The sequence below is a fragment of the Sphaerodactylus townsendi genome, linkage group LG12 (assembly GCF_021028975.2).
Source record: "Sphaerodactylus townsendi isolate TG3544 linkage group LG12, MPM_Stown_v2.3, whole genome shotgun sequence".
NCBI classification, from domain to species: Eukaryota; Metazoa; Chordata; class Lepidosauria; order Squamata; family Sphaerodactylidae; genus Sphaerodactylus; species Sphaerodactylus townsendi.
In genome coordinates, this window is record NC_059436.1 from 51574007 (window position 1) to 51594250 (window position 20244).

At 45.7% G+C, this 20244-nt stretch overlaps 2 protein-coding genes and 1 long non-coding RNA gene across 4 annotated transcripts in view; 2 read left to right on the plus strand and 1 right to left on the minus strand.

The window, feature by feature from the left end:
• Positions 1-5184, plus strand: part of MIGA2 (mitoguardin 2) — a 60216-nt gene extending 55032 nt beyond the window's left edge. Inside the window, exon 14 of the mRNA XM_048512178.1 lies at positions 1415-5184. Within this exon, the coding sequence (XP_048368135.1) occupies positions 1415-1615 (201 nt within the window). The 3' untranslated portion in view covers positions 1616-5184. The remainder of the gene's footprint in view (positions 1-1414) is intronic.
• A 623-nt stretch (positions 5185-5807) lies between these two features.
• Positions 5808-14217, minus strand: LOC125441827. 2 transcript variants are annotated; one of them, XR_007245914.1, is made up of 3 exons: positions 14076-14217; positions 8297-8433; positions 5808-6174 (listed from the first exon to the last, which is right to left on the minus strand). It is a non-coding gene; the product is annotated as an uncharacterized LOC125441827 (long non-coding RNA). The 2 variants fall into 2 exon arrangements; XR_007245915.1 differs by having other exon boundaries at positions 14045-14217.
• Positions 14218-14625: 408 nt separating this feature from the next.
• Positions 14626-20244, plus strand: part of DOLPP1 (dolichyldiphosphatase 1) — a 41281-nt gene continuing 35662 nt past the window's right edge. Inside the window, exon 1 of the mRNA XM_048512744.1 lies at positions 14626-14722. Within this exon, the coding sequence (XP_048368701.1) occupies positions 14647-14722 (76 nt within the window). The 5' untranslated portion in view covers positions 14626-14646. The remainder of the gene's footprint in view (positions 14723-20244) is intronic.

A 20244-nucleotide genomic window follows, 5' to 3' on the forward strand; every position in this document is an offset into this window, starting at 1 on the left:
CTCATATCTGAAAAGCAATACTTCCCTCCATAGCATTAAAACCATGCTGGCTGGCGGTAGTGCATCAAAGTGTGGGTTGCTGAAGACTGACATGTTGTATAGATGATGAAGAAGAGGAGTTTGGATTTATATCCCCCCTTTCTCTCCTGCAGGAGACTCAAAGGGGCTTACAATCTCCTTGCCCTTCCCCCCTCACAACAAACACCCTGTGAGGTAGGTGGGGCTGAGAGAGCTCCGAGAAGCTGTGACTAGCCCAAGGTCACCCAGCTGGCGTATGTGGGATGTATAGGCTAATCTGAATTCCCCCGATAAGCCTCCACAGCTCAGGCGGCAGAGCTGGGAATCAAACCTGGTTCCTCCAGATTAGATACAAGAGCTCTTAACCTCCTACGCCACTGCTGCTCCTGATGCCAACGTTAACTGAAATGGAGAGACCTGGCACATGCTTTGCATGTCGGTTCTGAGTTCAGTACCTGCCATTTCGAAGCAAAATATTTTTGATAGCAAGTATTCAGAAAGACTTGTCTGTACCCAAGACCTTGGACAGCATTTTGTCTGACTAGGCACAATTGAGCTAGATGGGTATGTAAGAAAGAAGTAATGCATCCAGTATAGATGGGCTTTCATGCACGGGGTCCAATCTCCAGCGTTTTCTAATTAAATCATCTTACGCTGCCCTACCTGCCGTGAGGAGCAACTGCCCGTTGGAGTGCGTAGTGCTGAGCTAGAGGGCCAGCCATCTGATTTCAGCTTAATATGTTTGCAAGTTGGGGAATGTATAGATGTGTGATGTCTTTGGTTTGGGGAGGAGCACAGATAATATTGATGTTATTGTTTTATTATGCCTCTGTATGATAATTTTCTGACAAACAGCTGTGTGCATTTTAATAATGGTGTTGAAAGTAATGATATTAAAAGATAGATACCATTCGGAGGCAAATAGGTCTGGGCGCGCAGTGTATATTAAACTGCGCACATCAGAGTTAAAACATAATTTGATCCAATACTTGAATGTATTCAGCCATGCTATTGGTTCAAGTAGGTTTTGGCCAGTTTCTAAGCATAGTACAGCATATGGTACAGAGTGTGGTCATCCGAGTATTTTATAGAGGAAACCAGATTGTATTCTTTCAACGGACTTGTTCCATGCAATTAAAAGATAGATAAGAAACAGGCTATACGTCACAGTGGCGTACCGCTAATGGGGACATGGGGTATCCCATGTCCCCAGGTGCACACCATTTTGCGCCCCCCCCCCCGTGACAAAACGGCGTGTGGCTCAGCTGCACGCTGCCTGGCTCCCTCCCCCCACTGGCTCCCGTAAGGTCATGCCCCCTGGGTGCAGTTGAGCCCTGGTATGGCATTGATAAGTCACCTTTCCTTCTTTGTAATTTCCCTTTTTCCCAAACTCCAGCAACAGATCCTGCAATATTTGAAAGACATGTTTGACCTGGACATTGTGAGATACACATCAGTACAGTTACTTGCCGAAGACATCCTCCAGCTCTCCCGGCGCCGCAGTGATATACTTCTGGGCTACTTGGGCGTCGAGACTGCCCCAGAGATGAATGGGAGCCTGCCCAGTGACATCGTGCCCTTTGAGGAGCTCAATTAAACTTGGCCTAAGGAAGAGGAGCCTTCTCAGTCAAGAGCTGTCTATCCTGAATGGATGGTTGAATCCATGGCAGGAACCCTTCCCCCTGGTTAGAACTGACATGACTGCATCGGCCATTTGACCAGACGTCTGCTATTCTATCTGGAGGTTTGGCAGGCACCGTGAAAAGACACTTGGTGCTTGCACTTATTCTTTGCTCACCTGTCCTTCCTCCTTTTTAAAATTAAATTTTAGTTGCAGCACAAATCGGGACATTTGGGGGACATCTGGCTTCCCGGGTTTTCAAGCACTCTCTCCCGATTCCACGGAGAATCTGCTTTCACGTCAGCAGGGAGGATAATTGGAGGACAGGATCCTGCCCGTTCCTAACTCTTTTTTCCCCCCTTTGGACATTCCTTTTTAAAATTACCCTTTTCGGCATGTCAAGATGTATTGTCAAGCTGATGGTTTTGTTTTGGTTTTTAATTTGAGAATTTCAGTGCACACGATGATGGCTGATCGCACAAGAAGATGACTTTTTTTGCCCTTGCTGTGAAGAGGAGTGAATGGTTCTGTAAAGCACTGAAACCAGAGAAGGTGTTAGTAAATTGAAAGTTAAGTGTGATTTGTGCGGGAGCGTGTTCCACTTTCACGAGCCAGATGGGAATCGTGCTTTTACCGTTGGACTTCTAGAGCACAATTTGCTGAAAACTGTTGTAAACTCAGCCCCCTGCCGGCAATGTTTTATAGTTTCATGGTGTTTGATGATCTTTCATTTTTTGCAGCCCTCTCCTGTGTAGGCTACTGCTACACGCGTCATATGGGTACCCAGGGCAGAGATCCAGGGTCAGTGGCAAATACGTCCACGACCCAGGAGAGGCCCACTACCCAAAAGTGACGCTTGGCTCCCTGCTCCCACCAGGCACAAGATGGCCACAGAGGCCCATGTGACGTGGTAGGAGACTCATTCACGTCTGGAGGAAATGAAGCCGATCGGCCTGTGCTTTTCTTGACCTTGCTAGCGAGGGTGTCCATAGAGGAGCTGAAAGGTGCCATGTGTAATTCTTCCATGTGTAGGATGAAGCATGCGTGCATGGACGGGTGGCATGTTGAATGGGGGTGCGCTAGGTAAGAACCTGGTACTGGGCTTCTGAAGCACAGAGCTCGCCTTGTACATTCCATAGGGTTCGTTCGCAGATCCCCTGCCACCCATTTTTTTTTTTTTGTTCCTGAAATTCCCATCTGAAAAGATTTCTAGAATCATTTCTCTCAGCCTGCCGTCGGGAAATAGAAGAGCACAATTGGTTCTGGCCCAAGGTGCCTATCTGTGTGTCTTAAATGGCAAATCAAGGCCTTAAAATTGAAAATTGGGTAGAAAACCGTGAGCCAGGAAGAAGAGCAATCTATCCATTATAGTTCTGAATGGGTCTTTACAAGCAAAACCCAGTTTATGGCAGAATGGGAGGGAAGTCTTCATAATCATACGAGTAATGATTCCAGTCTCTTAAGGATCTGAGCCCCGTGTGCTTTTAGAACAGCAATCATCCGGGGGTGAGGGTGGCAGAGGTTACAAGGACCTTACCAAATGGGACAGCAGCAGACCTGCCTCATCTGTATGTAAAACTGGAGGGGGTGTGTGTTTCTAGAGCAGAAGATGCACCTTGGTAAGTGGAGATTAATCTTCCCCTCACGTCCCACTGCCCCTGAGGATTTCCAGAATTGGAGCCTGGGGTTTTTTTTAAAAAGCACTGGGAGTTGGGAAGAACAGTCCGCTACCGAGAGGTAGATCATGGGCCGAGGAAAGGATTGGACAAAAGGACTGGAGTGAGTGAGGCAGAATGTGTAGTGTGAACTGTGGCTGCCTCATATCTCAAGAGATCCAGGTGGATCTCCAATCTGGCAACTCTACCCGATATTGTAATTCTGAAATAATGTCAGGAGCCAGAGAAATCTTATGTGGTTTTGGAAGAGGAACTAGGCCAAATAGAACTGCTGAATGTTTGGGTTTTTTTAAATCAAAATCCTAACTGCACCAATTGTAAAGTGACGCAAATTGATTCTTAGAAGAGTGTCTGATTTGTAGTGTTTTCCAAACTTTCTAGGGTATGTTCAAATAGTTAAAGGGGACATACCCAACACCGAGACTTGTGGTATATATGCGCACAGCCAAGCTCCTTGTTTGAGGCAGGGAATCTAGTTGAAGAAGCTTTTCCTGGTATGGAGTAAAATATAACCACCTGCTAATGTTGGCAGATGAAGACACTGTTGTGTACAGCAAGCAGAGGTTGGTAAAATAGTTGGCAACTCTAATAATATTTATTTGCATACAACTGCATTCTGTGGGTGACGGTTGGTGGACCATGTACCCACATTACTTCCTGTGTATTATATTATTACTGGGAACTCATTCTTGGGAAGAGTGAAATAGAATGTGTGAATATTTTAGATTTTTAAAAAATGAAATGTTTGGCATCTAAAGGAGGCAGACAGGTGGTTACAGTTGAGAGTTTATTATTGGCATTTTTTTTAACCATCATTGTGTTTTTTTCAAACGTTAGAAGTCTATAAAACATCAAAGTTTGGTCATTGTGAATGTTGGTTTTGAACAACAGTTACCTTGTTGGTTCACAGTGAATGAGAGGGATGAAGTATGTGACTGGATAACTTTTCATGGGCTGGTTATGTGATTGGAATATTGTTTAAGCTTTTTTTTCGCTTAACAATGCTCAGGAGAATAAAGAAACAGGACTGGTTTATAGGTTCAGCAAACTGAGGTGGTCCAATGCTGGGGTGATAGGTTCTACTGTACTATTTTAGGCGGCATACTTCCATATTGGGCAAAAACTCGTTGCAAGCAACATCTTGCCACTGAGGCCCTAGCCTTATTTTGCCTTGGCTATGCCAGCTTTCTATAGGGAAGCTTTTATGCCAATGATAATTTTAAAAAATACAGTCCCTCACCTGCAGATTGAAGATCTATTCTTCTACCTCTGTACTCTATGACATTGTTTCCTTTTCATTTGGCTACATGTTTAGACTGGCTTCATTACTGGGGAAAGCAATACTGTCTCCTTTACAGAAACAAGGCAAATAAATAATCTTTTATTTGCCGGTGTCTGTGCGCTTTAAATCTGGCGCTCTGTAATGATTTTATAAGCATCCTTTTCTCCAGAGGAAACTTTGAACAAGTGCTTAAACACTGACTTTAAATTAGCGTAAGTAACTTTAATTTTGCAGGATTGAAGAGTACATGTGAATGATTTAATAGTAATTTTTTCCTTGTGTAGATGTAAGGAGATTGAACTGAAAAAAGAAACGAAAAATCCCACTAGCTCTGAAATCAGCATTGCTCTGAAAATTATGTCCACTGCTGTTTGTGGATTGAAATGGGCATCCCTCTTGCAAGAGGACATTCCTGTGAAACCTGAAACTAATGAATGTAACTTGTGCCTCATCTAATTGTCTTTTCCTAAGAATTTAGAATCATCTTTCATTTATTGCACTGACCCCTTTCACCTAAAATGTTTGTATCCTCCTAGAATGTTGACATTTGGTTACAAATGAAATAAATCTTTCCTTCATTATCTTAATAGCCTTCGATGTATTTTTCTGCTCCCTAATTCAAGTTCTACTGGTAGATTTTTGAGACTTACCTAGCCTTGCAAGTGTCTCATGTATATATTGGAATCCTGGCAATACCTCTGTAGCTCAGTGTTTATTTCCAAAATTTATAACCACCAAGATCGCGAACTATTAAAAGCGGAACATTATAAAATAGCAATTAAAATGGAGAGCCGAAAAAGCATAAGCATTTTATTGTCATTGTGCACGCACAACGAAATTTACAGCAGCATTCCTCGATGCACACAATTTCAGACTTATACCCCATCCTCTCTTTCCCCTTCCTCCACCCATCCCTACACAGCCCCAAACACATCAACACGAAGTTCAGCATAGCCACAGCTCTAGAGTAGAAGCTGTCTCTAAGCCTCTTTGTCCTAGTTTTGATAGACCTGTATCATCTGCCAGATGGTAACAGTTCAAAAAGAGAGTCTGCTGGATGAGACGGGTCTCTCAGAATATTTTGGGCTTTCTTTAGGCTTCGGGAATTATAGAGTTCTTCCAAGGAGGGGAGAGGGCAGCCGATAATCCTCTGTGCAGTAGTGATCACCCTTTGGAGCGCCTTCCTATCTGCCACTGTGCAACTGGAGAACCATACACAGATGCAGTCGGTTAAGACACTCTCTATAGCACAGTGGTAAAAGGACACCAGGAGTTTTCCATTCAGTTGTTGTTTCCTTAAAATTCTCAGATAGAGGTGATTGAGAAAACACCAAACAACAACAAAAAAAGAGGTGATTGAGAAAACACCAAACAAAGCAAGGTCGTCACCTGCCAGTAGAAGGTAGTGAAGGAAGAGAACAGTATTCGGAGGATGGGAATTCCACCGTTTTGATGCCACGACCAAGAAGACCCTCTCTTGTGTTGCTACCTGCCTAAATTCAGACGATGGGGGGCACTCAACACAGGACCTCAGAAGATTATTGTAATGCTCGGGTTGGGACTAGAGGCTGAAGCTCCTAGAGGAAAAAGAGAGAGTGGCTGCATGAGATCTCCTAGCAAGTTCATGCCAGAAGCAGCACTTGAACTCAGGGACTTGATCATTCTCTTAGCCATTACAGAAGACCAGCCTTGTGGCATCTGTTTCTGGCCAAATGAGGAGGCACTTGCTACAAGAAACAGGGCTGTCACTGTTAGGATGCTAGAGCAGGCAGAAAGGGGCTAGGAGCAGCAGTGGCATAGGAGGGTAAGAGCTCGTGTATCTAATCTGGAGGAACCGGGTTTGATTCCCAGCTCTGCTGCCTGAGCTGTGGAGGCTTATCTGGGGAATTCAGATTAGCCTGTGCACTCCCACACACGCCAGCTGGGTGATCTGGGCTAGTCACAGCTTCTCGGAGCTCTCTCAGCCCCACCTACCTCACAGGGTGTTTGTTGTGAGGGGGGAAGGGCATGGAGATTGTAAGCCCCTTTGAGTCTCCACAAAGGGGGGATATAAATCCAAACTCCTCCTCCTACTCCTCCTCCTTGGTTCTCAGCCCTGTGTTCTGGTTGCAGCATTCCATTATAGTCATAGCGGCATTACCTACAAAGCTTAATAAGACTTTGTCTGGTGGTAACTCTCCTGGGTCTCAGGGAGTGGTCTGTCAGATGGAATTTTTCAAAGCGGCAATGCTGGGATAATTATACCTGGGATTTTCTGCCTGCAAAATGAGTTCTCTTCCTTGGAGTGACAGCCTTTCTTGAGTATGGCACTATGAAATTGCTGTCACTGAATGCAGAGGTGGTGCCAAAAGAGTGTTAAACATTCCTTAATGGCTGCTGTTTCCTCCATGGGAGCTCACTGGCAGGAGACCATCTCAAGACAGCTTTGCTGTTTATGCACTTCATTTATCCCAGCCTTCTTCCCCAATAAGGAACCAAAACAGCTCATATTGCGTTCTTTGCTTCTACATAATTCTCGCAACAACTTCGGGAGGTAGGTCAGGCTAAGTGGGTATGATTGGCCTGGGGCCACCTAGCAAACTTTCAGAGCTGAGTTGTGATTTGAACCCAAGTCCCCTAGATTCTAGTCTGACACTCCCAACTGTTATACCAAATGAGACTTAAGGACTGGAGTGAATATCAGACAAGCCACCTGATCTGACAGGCCACACGATGAAGCCTCCACTAAGAGCAGAACTGTACTTTCAGTTCTGTACTTGGAGGAAAACTTTAGCTGGGGCTATACCTTGCTGCAGTATCACCAGAATCCACAAGATGGACGTGTTCATTGACATGAAGAAGTATGGATATTCAAGGAGCCATCAAAACTTGGGCACACACATGGTCCCAGCTACCCCACAGGGAAGAGACTCTGGTTTGATGGCATTGTGTGGAAATAGTTCAAAGTTCAATCCTGCCGTCCCCACTTAAAAGATCTTCAGTGACAAATGCCAGGAGAGACTTTTCTTTGCCTGAGACTCCATAGCTTGCTGCCACTCACTGTAAACAACACTGAGGCCCCTTCTGTAAATGCAGAATAATCCACTTTCAATCCATTTTCACAATTTGCAAGTGGATTTTGCTATTTTGCACAGTAAAATCCAGCTGCAAAGTGCATTGAAAGTGCATCATTCTGCATGTGTAGAAGGGGTCTAAGTTTTACAAATCCAGCAGTCTGACGCATTAGAAATTTTCATATGTCCATATTTCATGTGTGTTCTGCAGTTCTGAGCTGAGGCAGAGGGCAGTAAATGAAAAGCTGCAAATTAACTGAAAATGAAGTCTCTTGGGGTACAGGATCTCTTCGGGGACCCGATGTGAAGTACAGCATCTGCTCTACAAGCGTGCCTTCCCTTCTCGCATGCTGTCCACTTGTAAATAAAGCAACTAATACAAAGATGCCCCAGGTTTTTAGCATTTTCTGTCATCCAAGGGAAATCAAACCTAGTACCGGAGCCCCTGGAATTACTTGTTTTTTAGGGAGGAAAGGAGAGGGAGAGTGTGATGCTGTAATTACTATAGTATAGAGAAAATCAATTGCCTATTTTTTCTTAGAAGCATGAGAAGAAGCCAATTTGTGAAATGTAGCACAGATACTTTTTGAGCAGCTGCACCTGTCTTATTCTTCTAACTGAGTTTTCTGAGAATATAACACCATACCTGCTCTCATTTTGGGTCTCTTTTTGCCATCTTGTTTTCTTCTGATCTCTCTGGCTTTGCCCAGGGTAGTGTTGCTGCATCATGGGAATAGACATCGTTTAATGCTGTGCTAGAGGTAGATGCTCTTGGGAGTCAATCTAAGGAGGGAAAGAGAAGAAAATTAACACTCTGTCTATCATGAGAATACTATATGATTACATATCTCTGCCTTGTGATCAACTGCAGGGCACTGAATTATTTGCCAAGGGAAAACTCTAGCAAGCTTATTGCATATGATCTCATTTATGTTCCTAGCAGCTGCTCTAAGAGGGAGGTCAGCAATGAAGGAATAAGAGGGGAAGTCCTCCTATGGATTAAAAACTGGTTGAGGAACAGGAAACAAAGGGTGGGTATAAATGGGAAGTTCTCACAATGGAGAGATGTAGGGAGTGGTGTCCCCCAAGGATCCGTTTTGGGACCAGTGCTCTTTAACTTATTCATAAATGACCTGGAAGTAGGGGTGGGTAGTGTGGTGGCCAAGTTTGCAGATGATACCAAATTATGTAGGGTGGTAAGAACCACAAAGGATTGCGAAGAGCTCCAAGCGGACCTTGATAAATTAGGTGAGTGGGCTAAGAAATGGCAAATGCAGTTCAATGTAGCGAAATGTAAAGTGATGCACGTAGGGGCAAAAATCCAAACTTCACATACACGCTACAGGGGGTCAGTGCTATCAGTCACAGACCAGGAAAGGGATTTGGGCGTCTTAGTTGATAGTTCCATGGGAATGTCAACTCAATGCATGGCAGCGGTGAAAAAGGCAAACTCTATGCTGGGGATAATTAGGAAAGGAATTGAGAATAAAACTGCAAAGATTGTCATGCCCTTATATAAAGCCGTGAAGATTAGACCCGCACTTGGAGTACTGTGTTCAGTTCTGGTCGCCACATCTCAAAAAAAGGATATGAAGAGATAGAAAAAGTGCAGAGAAGGGCAACGAGGATGATTGAAGGATTGGAGCACCTTCCGTATGAGGAAGGCTGCAGCGTTTGGGACTCTTTAGTTTGGAGATGAGGCGGCTGATTGGGGGATATGATTGAAGTCTATAAAATTATGCATGGGGTAGAAAATGTTGACAGAGAGACATTTTTCTCTCTTTCTCACAATACTAGAACCAGGGGGCATTCATTGAAAATGCTGGGGGGGAAGAATTAGGACTAATAAAAGGAAACACTTCTTCACGCAACGTGTGATTGGTGTTTGGAATATGCTGCCACAGGAGGTGGTGATGGCCACTAACCTGGATAGCTTTAAAAAGGGCTTGGACAGATTTATGGAGGAGAAGTCAATCTATGGCTACCAATCTTGATCCTCCTTGATCTCAGATTGCTAATGCCTTAGCAGACCAGGTGCTCAGGAGCAGCAGCAGCAGAAGGCCATTGCTTTCACATCCTGCATGTGAGCTCCCAAAGGCACCTGGTGGGCCACTGCGAGTAGCAGAATGCTGGACTAGATGGACTCTGGTCTGATCCAGCAGGCTAGTTCTTATGTTCTTATGTTCTTATGAGGTCAAAAAGCAGCAGATACCCCTCCACTGTGTCTGGATCTATTCCAGTTGAGAAAACCTCTCCAGCTTCCAAGTGCTACTGATGAGTCCTCAAAGGGCAAGCAAGAAGCAGACTACAGACCCTCGTACCTTCGAGACCGCATCATCCCATATGTCCCTACACGGCCTTTCCGCTCGGTTGAGGCCAATCTACTGGTGGTCCCTGGTCCCTCAATGATGCGGCTGGCCTCCACACGGGCCAGGGCCTTTACAGCTCTGGCCCCGCCCTCGTGGAACGCTCTTCCTCCAGCTGTCCGGGCCCTGCGGGACCTTGGCGAGTTCTGCAGGGCCTGTAAGACGGAGTTGTTCCGCCGGGCCTTTGGAGGGACCAGCCGCTGAAGGTGCCCCCCCCCCCCACCTTTAGGTCTTAATATCTAGGCTTTTTCCATCAAATGGGACTTGCCGCTCCCTCCCTCCTGGGGAGGATTTAAAATTAGGGTTTGTCGGACGCCTCTTGTTATTTTTACTGCTGTTTTTTAAAGGTTTTAATTATATTTATATCTGTACAGAGATTCTATGTTGTACACCGCCCGGAGCCCCTCGGGGATAAGGCGGTATAAAAGTCTAAATAATAAATAAATAAATAAATAAATAGTCCTTCGTGCCTAGATGTGAAGCTTCTTCCTCCATCCTCCAATTGTTGTCAGAGGGAAAGTAAGAAGAAATTCCTTTCTTCAATAATTTTTTAACTTAATTTTGTTGTTTCAATTCCTGTGCTTTTTTTTGGGAGCCAATATTTGGCCAAAAGGTACCAGTGAAAATAACCAACTTTTACTAATTCCATTACAAAAAGCTCAAATCATTTATTTGTCGCAGAGCGAAGACCCAGCCTTTAGGATGCTGTCTACCATAGGCCCTCAGAAGGCAGTTTTTTTTCAAGAATCCAGCACTCCAGGTTGGGTTAGGAAATTACTTCCTGCTTTTCCTCAGGCCTGACTTTCTTTTTGGTGTTGGTCAGAGGAACACAGATCTGCAGGCCAAATAGATTAAAGCAGGGGTAGGGAACCTGCGGCTCGAGAGCCGCATGCGGCTCTTCTGCCCTTGCACTGCGGCTCCACGAGCCGAACCGCCGGCCCCATCCTTGGGCCGCGCCGCGGGCTTCCCCTCTCGCCCGCCCTGTTCGAGCAGGCGCTTTCCTGGCGGCCGGCGAGGCCGAGCCGCTGGCCTGATCCTTGCCCACCCTGCAGGCAGCAGGGCGGACACATCCATGCACTTCTTAGAATGAGCGGAGTAAAAGGTTAAAAAACCCCAATATATATAATGTTGTCTTTATTTTAAATGTCAAAAATTATTTGCGGCTCCAAGTGTTTTCTTTTCCCATGGAAAACAGGTCCAAATGGCTCTTTGAGGGTTAAAGGTTCCCTACCCCTGGATTAAAGTAATTATCTTATGTCCACAAGACTTTGGTCCTGTGCATACATACGCAGTCTTGAGGGAACTATTTCCAGAGTTCTGGTGGCACTATTCAGTGTGGGTATGAGATAAATATGATAAGATATTTATGTGGAAATGTAGAATACCATAGTGGGAGGAGAACATAAGAACATAAGAACTAGCCTGCTGGATCAGACCAGAGTCCATCTAGTCCAGCACTCTGCTACTCGCAGAGGCCCACCAGGTGCCTTTGGGAGCTCACATGCAGGATGTGAAATCAAGGGCCTTCTGCGGCTGTTGCTCCCGAGCACCTGGTCTGCTAAGGCATTTGCAATTTCAGATCAAGGAGGATCAAGATTGGGAGCCATAAATCGACTTCTCCTCCATAAATCTGTCCAAGCCCTTTATAAAGCTATCTAGGTTAGTGGCCATCACCACCTCCTGTGGCAGCATATTCCAAACACCAATCACACGTTGTGTGAAGAAGTGTTTCCTTTTATAAGTCCTAATTCTTCCGCCCAGCATTTTCAATGAATGCCCCCTGGTTCTATTATTGTGTGAGAGAAAAATTTCTCTCTGTCAACATTTTCTACCCCATGCATACTTTTATAGACTTCAATCATATCCCCCCTCAGACGTCTCCTCTCCAAACTAAAGAGTCGCAACTAAAGAGGAGGGGGCTCAAGTGCATAATTTGTTGTTATTCAATCAGTAAAGGGTAGAAAAAAAAATGAGCTCTGCTCTCACAGCTGCAGTATTTTCACATATACAACTGTGTGGAATAATGCCACAGAAGAGACAGATTCTCAGTTGCTTTTTATATATGAGTTTACTAACTATAATGGAAGGTTACATGGAGATAAAATAAGAAAACCTTTCTTTCCTGTTAAACATCTATATTACTGTTTGTTTGGTTTTTACTTGGTCACACTACGAGAAGGCAACAGTCCGTGGAGAAGACAATGATACCAGGAAAAGCTGAAGGCAGCAGGAAAAGGACAAGACTCACATGAGATAGATCACTCTATAAAGGAAACTATGGCCTTTAGTTTGCAAGACGTGCGCAAGACTGTTAACAGGATGTTTGGGCAGTAATTAATTGAGTTGCCATAAGTCGAATCCGACTTGATAGCACTTAACACACACATAGAATATTACTATATTGTGGCTAAAAATGGAATTGTAAAAGGGAAACCTGGAAATATCTGTGGATTGTGGAAGGAGGGAACATTTGTGACCCCTTGGAATCATTCCGAAAATTTTGGGTTTAGTCCTTTGTTGGACATCTGATTTGTTGCACCAAATCTCACTTGGATTTTATGTTTCTATGTTCTTTCTCTGATATTTGGTTTGAACAAGAAACCAAAGTACTGATGAACATAACTGTTATAAACTGTGATAAAAGAAGCCAAAATTTTCTTCTAAATATCATATAAAAGGTTTTATCCTAATTTCATATGTTCATGTTATTCATATTACAATAAAACCATATGTGATACAGCATCTTAAGGTGTCTGTACAAGCCCCCAAGGAGACTGACAGGAAGATTAAAATAAAAATGAACATATAATTACACTTCAAAATAAATATTCTAACTATCTTTTTATCATCATTTCCATTTTAATTTTCCTGCCAGTTTCCTTAGAGCAGTGGTGGCAAACCTTTTCGAGACCGAGTGCCCAAATTGCAACCCAAAACCCACTTATTTATCGCAAAGTGCCAACATGGCAATTTAACTTGGCTTTGAGGTGTGTGTTACCCAGGAGTAAGCTTGGTGAAGCAACCGTGCAACACTTCGAATGGGTGAATCACGACCCTAGGAGGGTTTACTCAGAAGCAAGCCCCATTGCCAGCAACTGAGCTTACTCCTAGGCCCAGGCCAGCCTAGATATGTGTGTGGTGTGTGTGTTATTTTCCACACACACACACACCCCCACATAGAATAGAATAGAATAGAATCTTTATTGGCCAAGTGTGATTGGACACACAAGGAATTTGTCTCTGGTGCATATGCTCTCAGTGTACATAAAAGAAAATACATTTGTCAAGAATCATAAGGTACAGCACTTAATGATTGTCATATAGGTCTAGTAAGCAATCAGGAAACAATCAATAGTAATAAAAACATAAAATGTAAAATCATAAAATAAAATGAAATGTCAGCACAGGCTATAGTCATACAGTCATAATTGGGAGGAGATGGGTAATAGGAATGATGAAAAAAAGTAGTGCAGTAATTATATAATAAATATATAATAAATAGTTTGACATTATCGAGGGAATTATTTGTTTAACAGAGTGATGGCATTCGGGAAAAAACTGTTCTTATGTCTAGTTGTCTTGGTGTGCAGTGCTCTGTAGCGACGTTTAGAGGGTAAGAGTTGAAACAGTTTATGTCCAGGATGCGAGGGGTCAGTAAATATTTTCACAGCCCTTTTTTTGACCCGTGCAGTATACAGGTCCTCAATGGAAGGCAGGTTAGCAGCAATTGTTTTTTCTGCAGTTCTGATTATTCTCTGAAGTCTGTGTCGATCTTGTTGGGTTGCAGAACCAAACCACACAGTTATAGAGGTGCAGATGACAGACTCAATGATTCCTCTGCAGAACTGTATCAGCAGCTCCCACATGACGAACTCTGTGCACGCGTGCCCACAGAAAGGGCTCTAAGTGCCACCTCTGTCACCCGTGCCATAGGTTCGCCACCACTGCCTTAGAGGTTTACTGACAAGCAAATAACAGGACATATCCATGAGACTGTGTATTTATGAGGGCACACATCACACACTCACATACATTTGTCCATAACGTGCATTAACCTACAAAACTGTTAGCTAAGGATGTTCAGGGACGGCCCCATGTTCATGTTATTCTTCTCTCGAGCAAACGTATCCCTGCTTTTATAACGGACCGACGCGTCTCTCAACCAACCGCCGTCGCCCTCAGAGCACCGCTTGGCTATGAAGGAAAACAGGTCAGCAACAAATTTTGGTTCACTCTACCCACAATGCATCTCTCTCAAACAAGAGGCTCTTTAGCCCGCCACCCACTCTTAAAGACCTGATTGGTCCAGAGGAGAGGGAGAGATCAATGCAGCTCCATGATTGGCTCCCTCTCTACACCAATTAGAAGAGCCGGCACGCCCCTTGCCTTTCGTGCTATTGGTTCTCTCCTCCACCTGGACCCTGCCATGGATCGGACTTGTGGAAGTGTTTCTGATTGGTTCTTTGACTCCAAAGGGGTTGGGTCTTGGCCCACTTGCGGATTGGTCTACGCCTCACCTGCCCAGCTTCCTGACTGGCTCAGCCGATTCCGTCGCCCACGCCCATTGGCCGCCCCGCCCCGTGTGTGTAATCCGATTGGTTGTGGCGGCCCGGCCCGGTATCCGGGTAAAATGGCCGCAGTCGGAGAGTGCTCGCTCTCCGTTCCTTGGAAGTCGGTGTCTCTCACTCACGTCGAGTATCCGGCAGGTAAAGCATTCGCACTTGGGTGTCGCTTGGGCCTGGTCCTCGGATCTCCGTTTGAGGCGGGATTTTGAGCCGCGATTGACTTCGCGGAGGTCCTGAGGGCTCGGGTGGGAGCTGCCAGAAAGTGAGCCATTGATGAGTGGTGAAGCAGGCTGGGAGTTGCGCATGCGTAGTTGAGCAGCGGCGCGCCTGCCAAATAATGAGCTACTCGTGGTCGTAGCGCGCATGCGCGACACCCCTGGACTTTGCCTTGCCAGTCTACAGGCTGCGGTGCTTGGAGGGTCTTGATGATGGGGGTTGGGGTAGGAAGGAAGGAAGGGAGACAACTTTTGGCCCAGGATCTGCTGCTAGCCATTGCATGCTATTGCTCCAGTTTTTTGGCTTGCAATTTCTCCTGTAATACTTCATCTCATGACACACCCCTGTCATCATTCCATAAAAACACCTGACTTGTCTGGCAGAATCAGACTGAACCCATGCTTTTCTAGCATCTTCTTTCCAACACAAGCTGGTCCTAAAAGTAGTGCTCCTTCTTTGCTGCTTGCTTCCCCCATGTCCACCAGCTGGCATCTTGCCTACCTGGGCTGTGTCTATCTGATCAGTGGCAGCGGGGAGCACGGGGAATAGTTCTTGATAGGTGCATTTCCATGACACCCCCACCCCCCCGGTCTGCCTAGCCCCTGGATGCCTCCACATCTTGACGTGGAACTGGGAGGAGCTGTGGTTTGCTGGAAGCATATCAGGCCTGTATACGGAGGATCCCAAGTTCATTTTGTATCTTCAGCTAAAGGATTTCAGGCAGCAGGGAAAGAACCTTCTCTGCTTGAAACCTGGAGGGAGCTGCTGACAGTTGAAGGGTAAAACACTGAATTTGATGGTTTAACATGGCCACTTCAGGTGTTAAGGTTCTGTTGTTCAGTACGATGTGAAGGAGTTTTTGGTTTCTCCTGAATCAGCTGAACCATCTGACCACGGTCTCTGCTTTCGTATAGCTCTATTGTTCTCCGAGACTTACTAACCTTTATGCGTAGATCAGGCATGTCAGTCCTGCAATCCTATGATTTATTGAGGTCCGTGGGAATTCCCTTTAGGCTTTGTAACACTTATACATTGAAGTAGTTTTTGAGCCAAGAAGTCACATGTGATATACTTAATCCTGGGCAGATCATACAGAGTGAGGGGGGAAAAATCACTTGAACTGATTGTTGTGGGTTTTCTGGGCTGTGTGGCTGTGGTCTGGTAGTTTTTGCTCCTAACATTTTGCCCACATCTGTGGTTGGCATCTTCAGATGCATGTCATGGGCCCCTTCCGCACACGCAAAATAATGCGTTTTCAAACCACTTTCACAACTGTTTGCAAGTGGATTTTGCCATTCCGCACAGCTTCCAAGAGCATTGAAAGCAGTTTGAAAGTGCATTATTCTGCATGTGCGGAATGAGCCATGGTAAGATGTGTTTGTTTTGATGGCACCCTCATCTTACTTTGAGGAGTCCAGCCGTAGATGCAGGCGAAATGTTAGAAGCAAAAACTACCAGACCTCAGCCAGACGACCTGGAAAATCCACAACAACTATCTGACTCTGGCTGTGAAAGCCTTTGACAATCCTCTCTCCCAAGTCGGTTGCATCAGAATTTGACAAATGGCAACTCCCCATTTGTCATGAGAAATGTAGTTCTGGTGAGTGAGCCCAGCTCTTATACCAGTGTTATGGACCCCTTTCCCATGCCTGAAGTTCTTGTTTTGTTACATGCAAAAAGTTCTGCACCCAGGGTACATGCAGAATCTGGAACTAATGTTGGATCTTGCCTGTCTTGGTGGGCGCTATATCAAGAAGGGCCATAATTCAGTGGCAGCGCATCTGCTTAGCGTGTGAGAAGTCTTAGATGTAATGCTTGCTGTCCTCCCCTGGAACTGCCTTGTGAAGCCGCATCTTGCTTCCTTCAAAGCTCACATTTTTTTCCGCCAAGCATTTGAAACGCTGCTTAGTCCCCCTTCCCTGCTGAAATGGAGCTTAAGCTCATGGAAGGCTACTAAATGTATTCTTCCTCTGCTTCCATTTGCCCTGTTTTCCGCTCTTTTGCCTTCCTGGTCTCAAGTTGTAGATTGCAAGCGCCTCAGGGCAGGGATCCTTTTCTGGTACTCTGTAAATTGCCATTCACATTGATGGGCACTATACAGATAACTGATGGGGTAGCATAGGGTTGGTGTGTGGGGAGGAGCGAGCAAAAATAGCAAGGGGTGGATGTGTACGAATTAGGGTTGCCCACCCCATGGTGGAGCCTGATCCAGTTTACATACACAGAAATTTATTTCATTTGTTGCACTTGAGGATTAAGTGAATTGACAAGGCTTTCCGAGAAGATGGGTTTTGAGGAGGGATTTGAAAGCTAGGGAATGGGCCCCACCCAGACTTTGAGAGCAGACAAAAGTCAGGAAACCAAGACAGTAGAAGATTTTCGGGTAGGTGGAAATGTTTGGGTTAGGATCAGAGGTGGGATCCAGCAGGTTCTCACAGGTTCCCGAGAGTAGGTTACTAATTACTTGTGTGTGTCGAGAGGGGGTTACTAATGGGTGATTTTGCCACGTGGTTTTTGCCTTAGTTACGCCCCTCCTCTCATCGGTAGCGCGCAGAACTTGAAGCAGTCTAGCAGGAGGTGCACCGGGCGGCTGTAGCGTGGCAGCCCAAGTCTTTAGCGCCTCGCGCAGGCATCTAGTTTCTCGCCCACAGGACCGGCGCAGCGGCTAAGGCGTCCAGCCACTTAGCCCCAGCTTCAAGGAATGCCCGCCTGGAATCTCGCCCACGCGCCCATTCATGCCCCGCCCAGCCCCATTGGCGCTACGCCACAGTTTGAATCCCACCACCCTGGGAACCTGTTATTAAAATTTTTGGATCCCACCACTGGTTAGGATCCAGCTTTTCCTTTGAAACTAGTTGTCGAACCCTTGATAGCACAGTCAAGACACTTTGATCAGAGTGCGTTAATTTTTTTGAGAACTTGAGGCTTAATTTGTGCTGGGGCTGAATCCTGCAATCTGTTTGCAGTGACCACGGTCAGCCCTAGGACAGCAGGAAGTGCTTCGGAGCAAGTGCAGACCTCTTGCGTTACGTCTTCGAGAAGAGGGCTTCTCGGACAGGGTGTGGTAAGGCCCTAGAACGATCTCCCCATACAATTGAAGCACTTTGCGATTAGACGCATTGTGGCAGTAAAGGAAAATCGCATTTATTATTTATCTTGCTTTGATATTTAGCTCCCTCGTCTCACATTTCCTGCACGGAGCTGGGATTTCTTTGTGCCAACAGGCTGACTGTAAAGGATTGTAGCTGGGTGGACATACAGAACGGGTGTAAATATCACTGAATAACTCAGTCAGTTTCTGTGCTTTTTTTGAATAGGGGCTTTCAGGTAAAAAAGGCTCCTGTGTTTTGCATTTCTTCTCATTAACTAATAGACATTTTAAGAGCACTTGGGATTTTTTGTTAAACTATATGCAGGTAAACAGAAGCAACTGGTTGTGGTGGGTTTTCCGGGCTGCGTGGCCGTGGTCTGGTAGATCTTGTTCCTAACGTTTCGCCTGCATCTGTGGCTTGGCCTCTTCAGAGGTGCAACGCAGAGAGAAGTCTGTTTCACACTGTGTCTAGTGAGAAGGGAAAGTTTAGTGGGGTATACTGTCCAGTTCTCTCTGTGATACACCTCTGAAGCTGCCAGCCACAGAGGCAGGCGAAACGTTAGGTAGGAACAAGATCTACCAGACCACAGCCACACAGCCCGGAAAACCCACCACAACCAGTTGAATCTGGCCGTGAAAGCCTTCGACAAAACAGAAGAAAGTTCGCTGTACACTCTGAGAAGCAAGTGGGGTTCTAAGCTAGCAGCCCTGGTGTCCAAAAGGTTGCACAGGGCAATAAATAATCATATCTGGCCTTCCCCCAACTGTTTCTACCCTCATCTCTGGTAAACCTATTGGAACTGAAAGCTTGGATTTATTTATTTACTTGCTTCATTTATATCATGCCTTTCTCCCCAGTGGGGATCCAGAGAGGCTTCGGTTCTTCTCCTCTCCTCTGTTTTGTCCTCACAACAACCCTATGATAAGATGACCAGATGGTCACCAAGTTGCTTGACCCAAGATGTGGTAGTCGTCGCATGCGCTGGGCAGAAGCGCAAGACTGCCTTCTTAAGCCCCGCTTCCCCAGACAGGCTGGGAAACGGCAGTGCCCTTAGTTGCAGCAAGGCCGTGCATCTTGACTTCTGGCACGCGCGGAAGGCTGCCGCACTGCCTTGCGCCCCAGAAGGCCGTGCGGCAGCCTTCCAAAAAGCGGGACAAATTGAAATAACCCGCAGGACGTGGGACAAATTGTTTGAAGACAGGACTGTCCCGCCAAAAGCGGGACGTCTGGTCAGCCTACCCTATGAGGTAGCTTAGTCTAAGAATGTGTCCCTGGTCCATGGTCACCCACGGCAGAGCCTGGGTCTCCTGGATCCTCGTCTGTCACCTTAGCCTCTACACCACACTGGCTGGCAATTTGTCATAGTGATCCCCTAAAGTTCTACCCTTCAATTCAGGTAAGAAGTTGCTGGTTTCAGGTACTGGATTGTGAACTGCTGGACCAGGAGTTGTGGGCATAAATCAGATAAGCATCCAAACACCCAGCTTACTTGTTGGTTTATATTGTGTTGCTTTCAATTGGAGGCATGTTTGCTATATATTTCCTTCAAGTTCTGGATGGGTGAGGTGGAAGTCACCCTCAAGTGGACTCTCAGGTCCCATTAAGGGCCGTCCGGTATGAGTGGACATCGCCTGCCTTTGGACGTGCAGTTGGTAAATATTTTAAAAAGACTTTCGGTTATAGAGGTTTTTTTTCCAGATGTAGCACTTTGTCTTTCCATAGAGATGGAACCACAATAGTGCTCAGATTCCCATATGAGGGAGAACTCAGATTCAGAACAATAGTGCTCAGATTCCCAAATCAGAACAATAGTGCTCAGATTCCCATATGAGGCTAAAATATGAGCTATAGCAGTGATGGCGAACCTTTTTGAGACCGAGTGCCCAAATTGCAACCCAAGACCCATTTATTTATCGCAAAGTGCCAACACGGCAATTTAACCTGAATACTGAGGTTTTCGTTTAGGAAAAACGGTTGGCTCCGAGGCGTGCGCTACTCGGGAGTAAGCTTAGTCATATTCGGTGGCTTTCCTTTGGAGCAACCGTGCAACTCTTCCAATGGGTGAATCATGACCCTAGGAGGGTTTACTCCGAAGCAAGCCCCATTGCCAGCAACCGAGCTTACTCCCAGGTAAAGGATTGCGCTTTAGTTCTTCGCATGAAAATCAGTGGGGTTTAACAGGGTTACCTACACTGCTTCCCCAAAACTAGGTCTTAGGTTTAATGCTAATAATAATAATAATTTAATGCTAATAATCGAGCCCAGCCACCCAGCCCAGCCTAGATGTGTATGTGTGTGTGTGGGGGGGGGGGGCTCTGCTATAGCATCAGTGCCCTAATAAAACAAGGCTTTAGT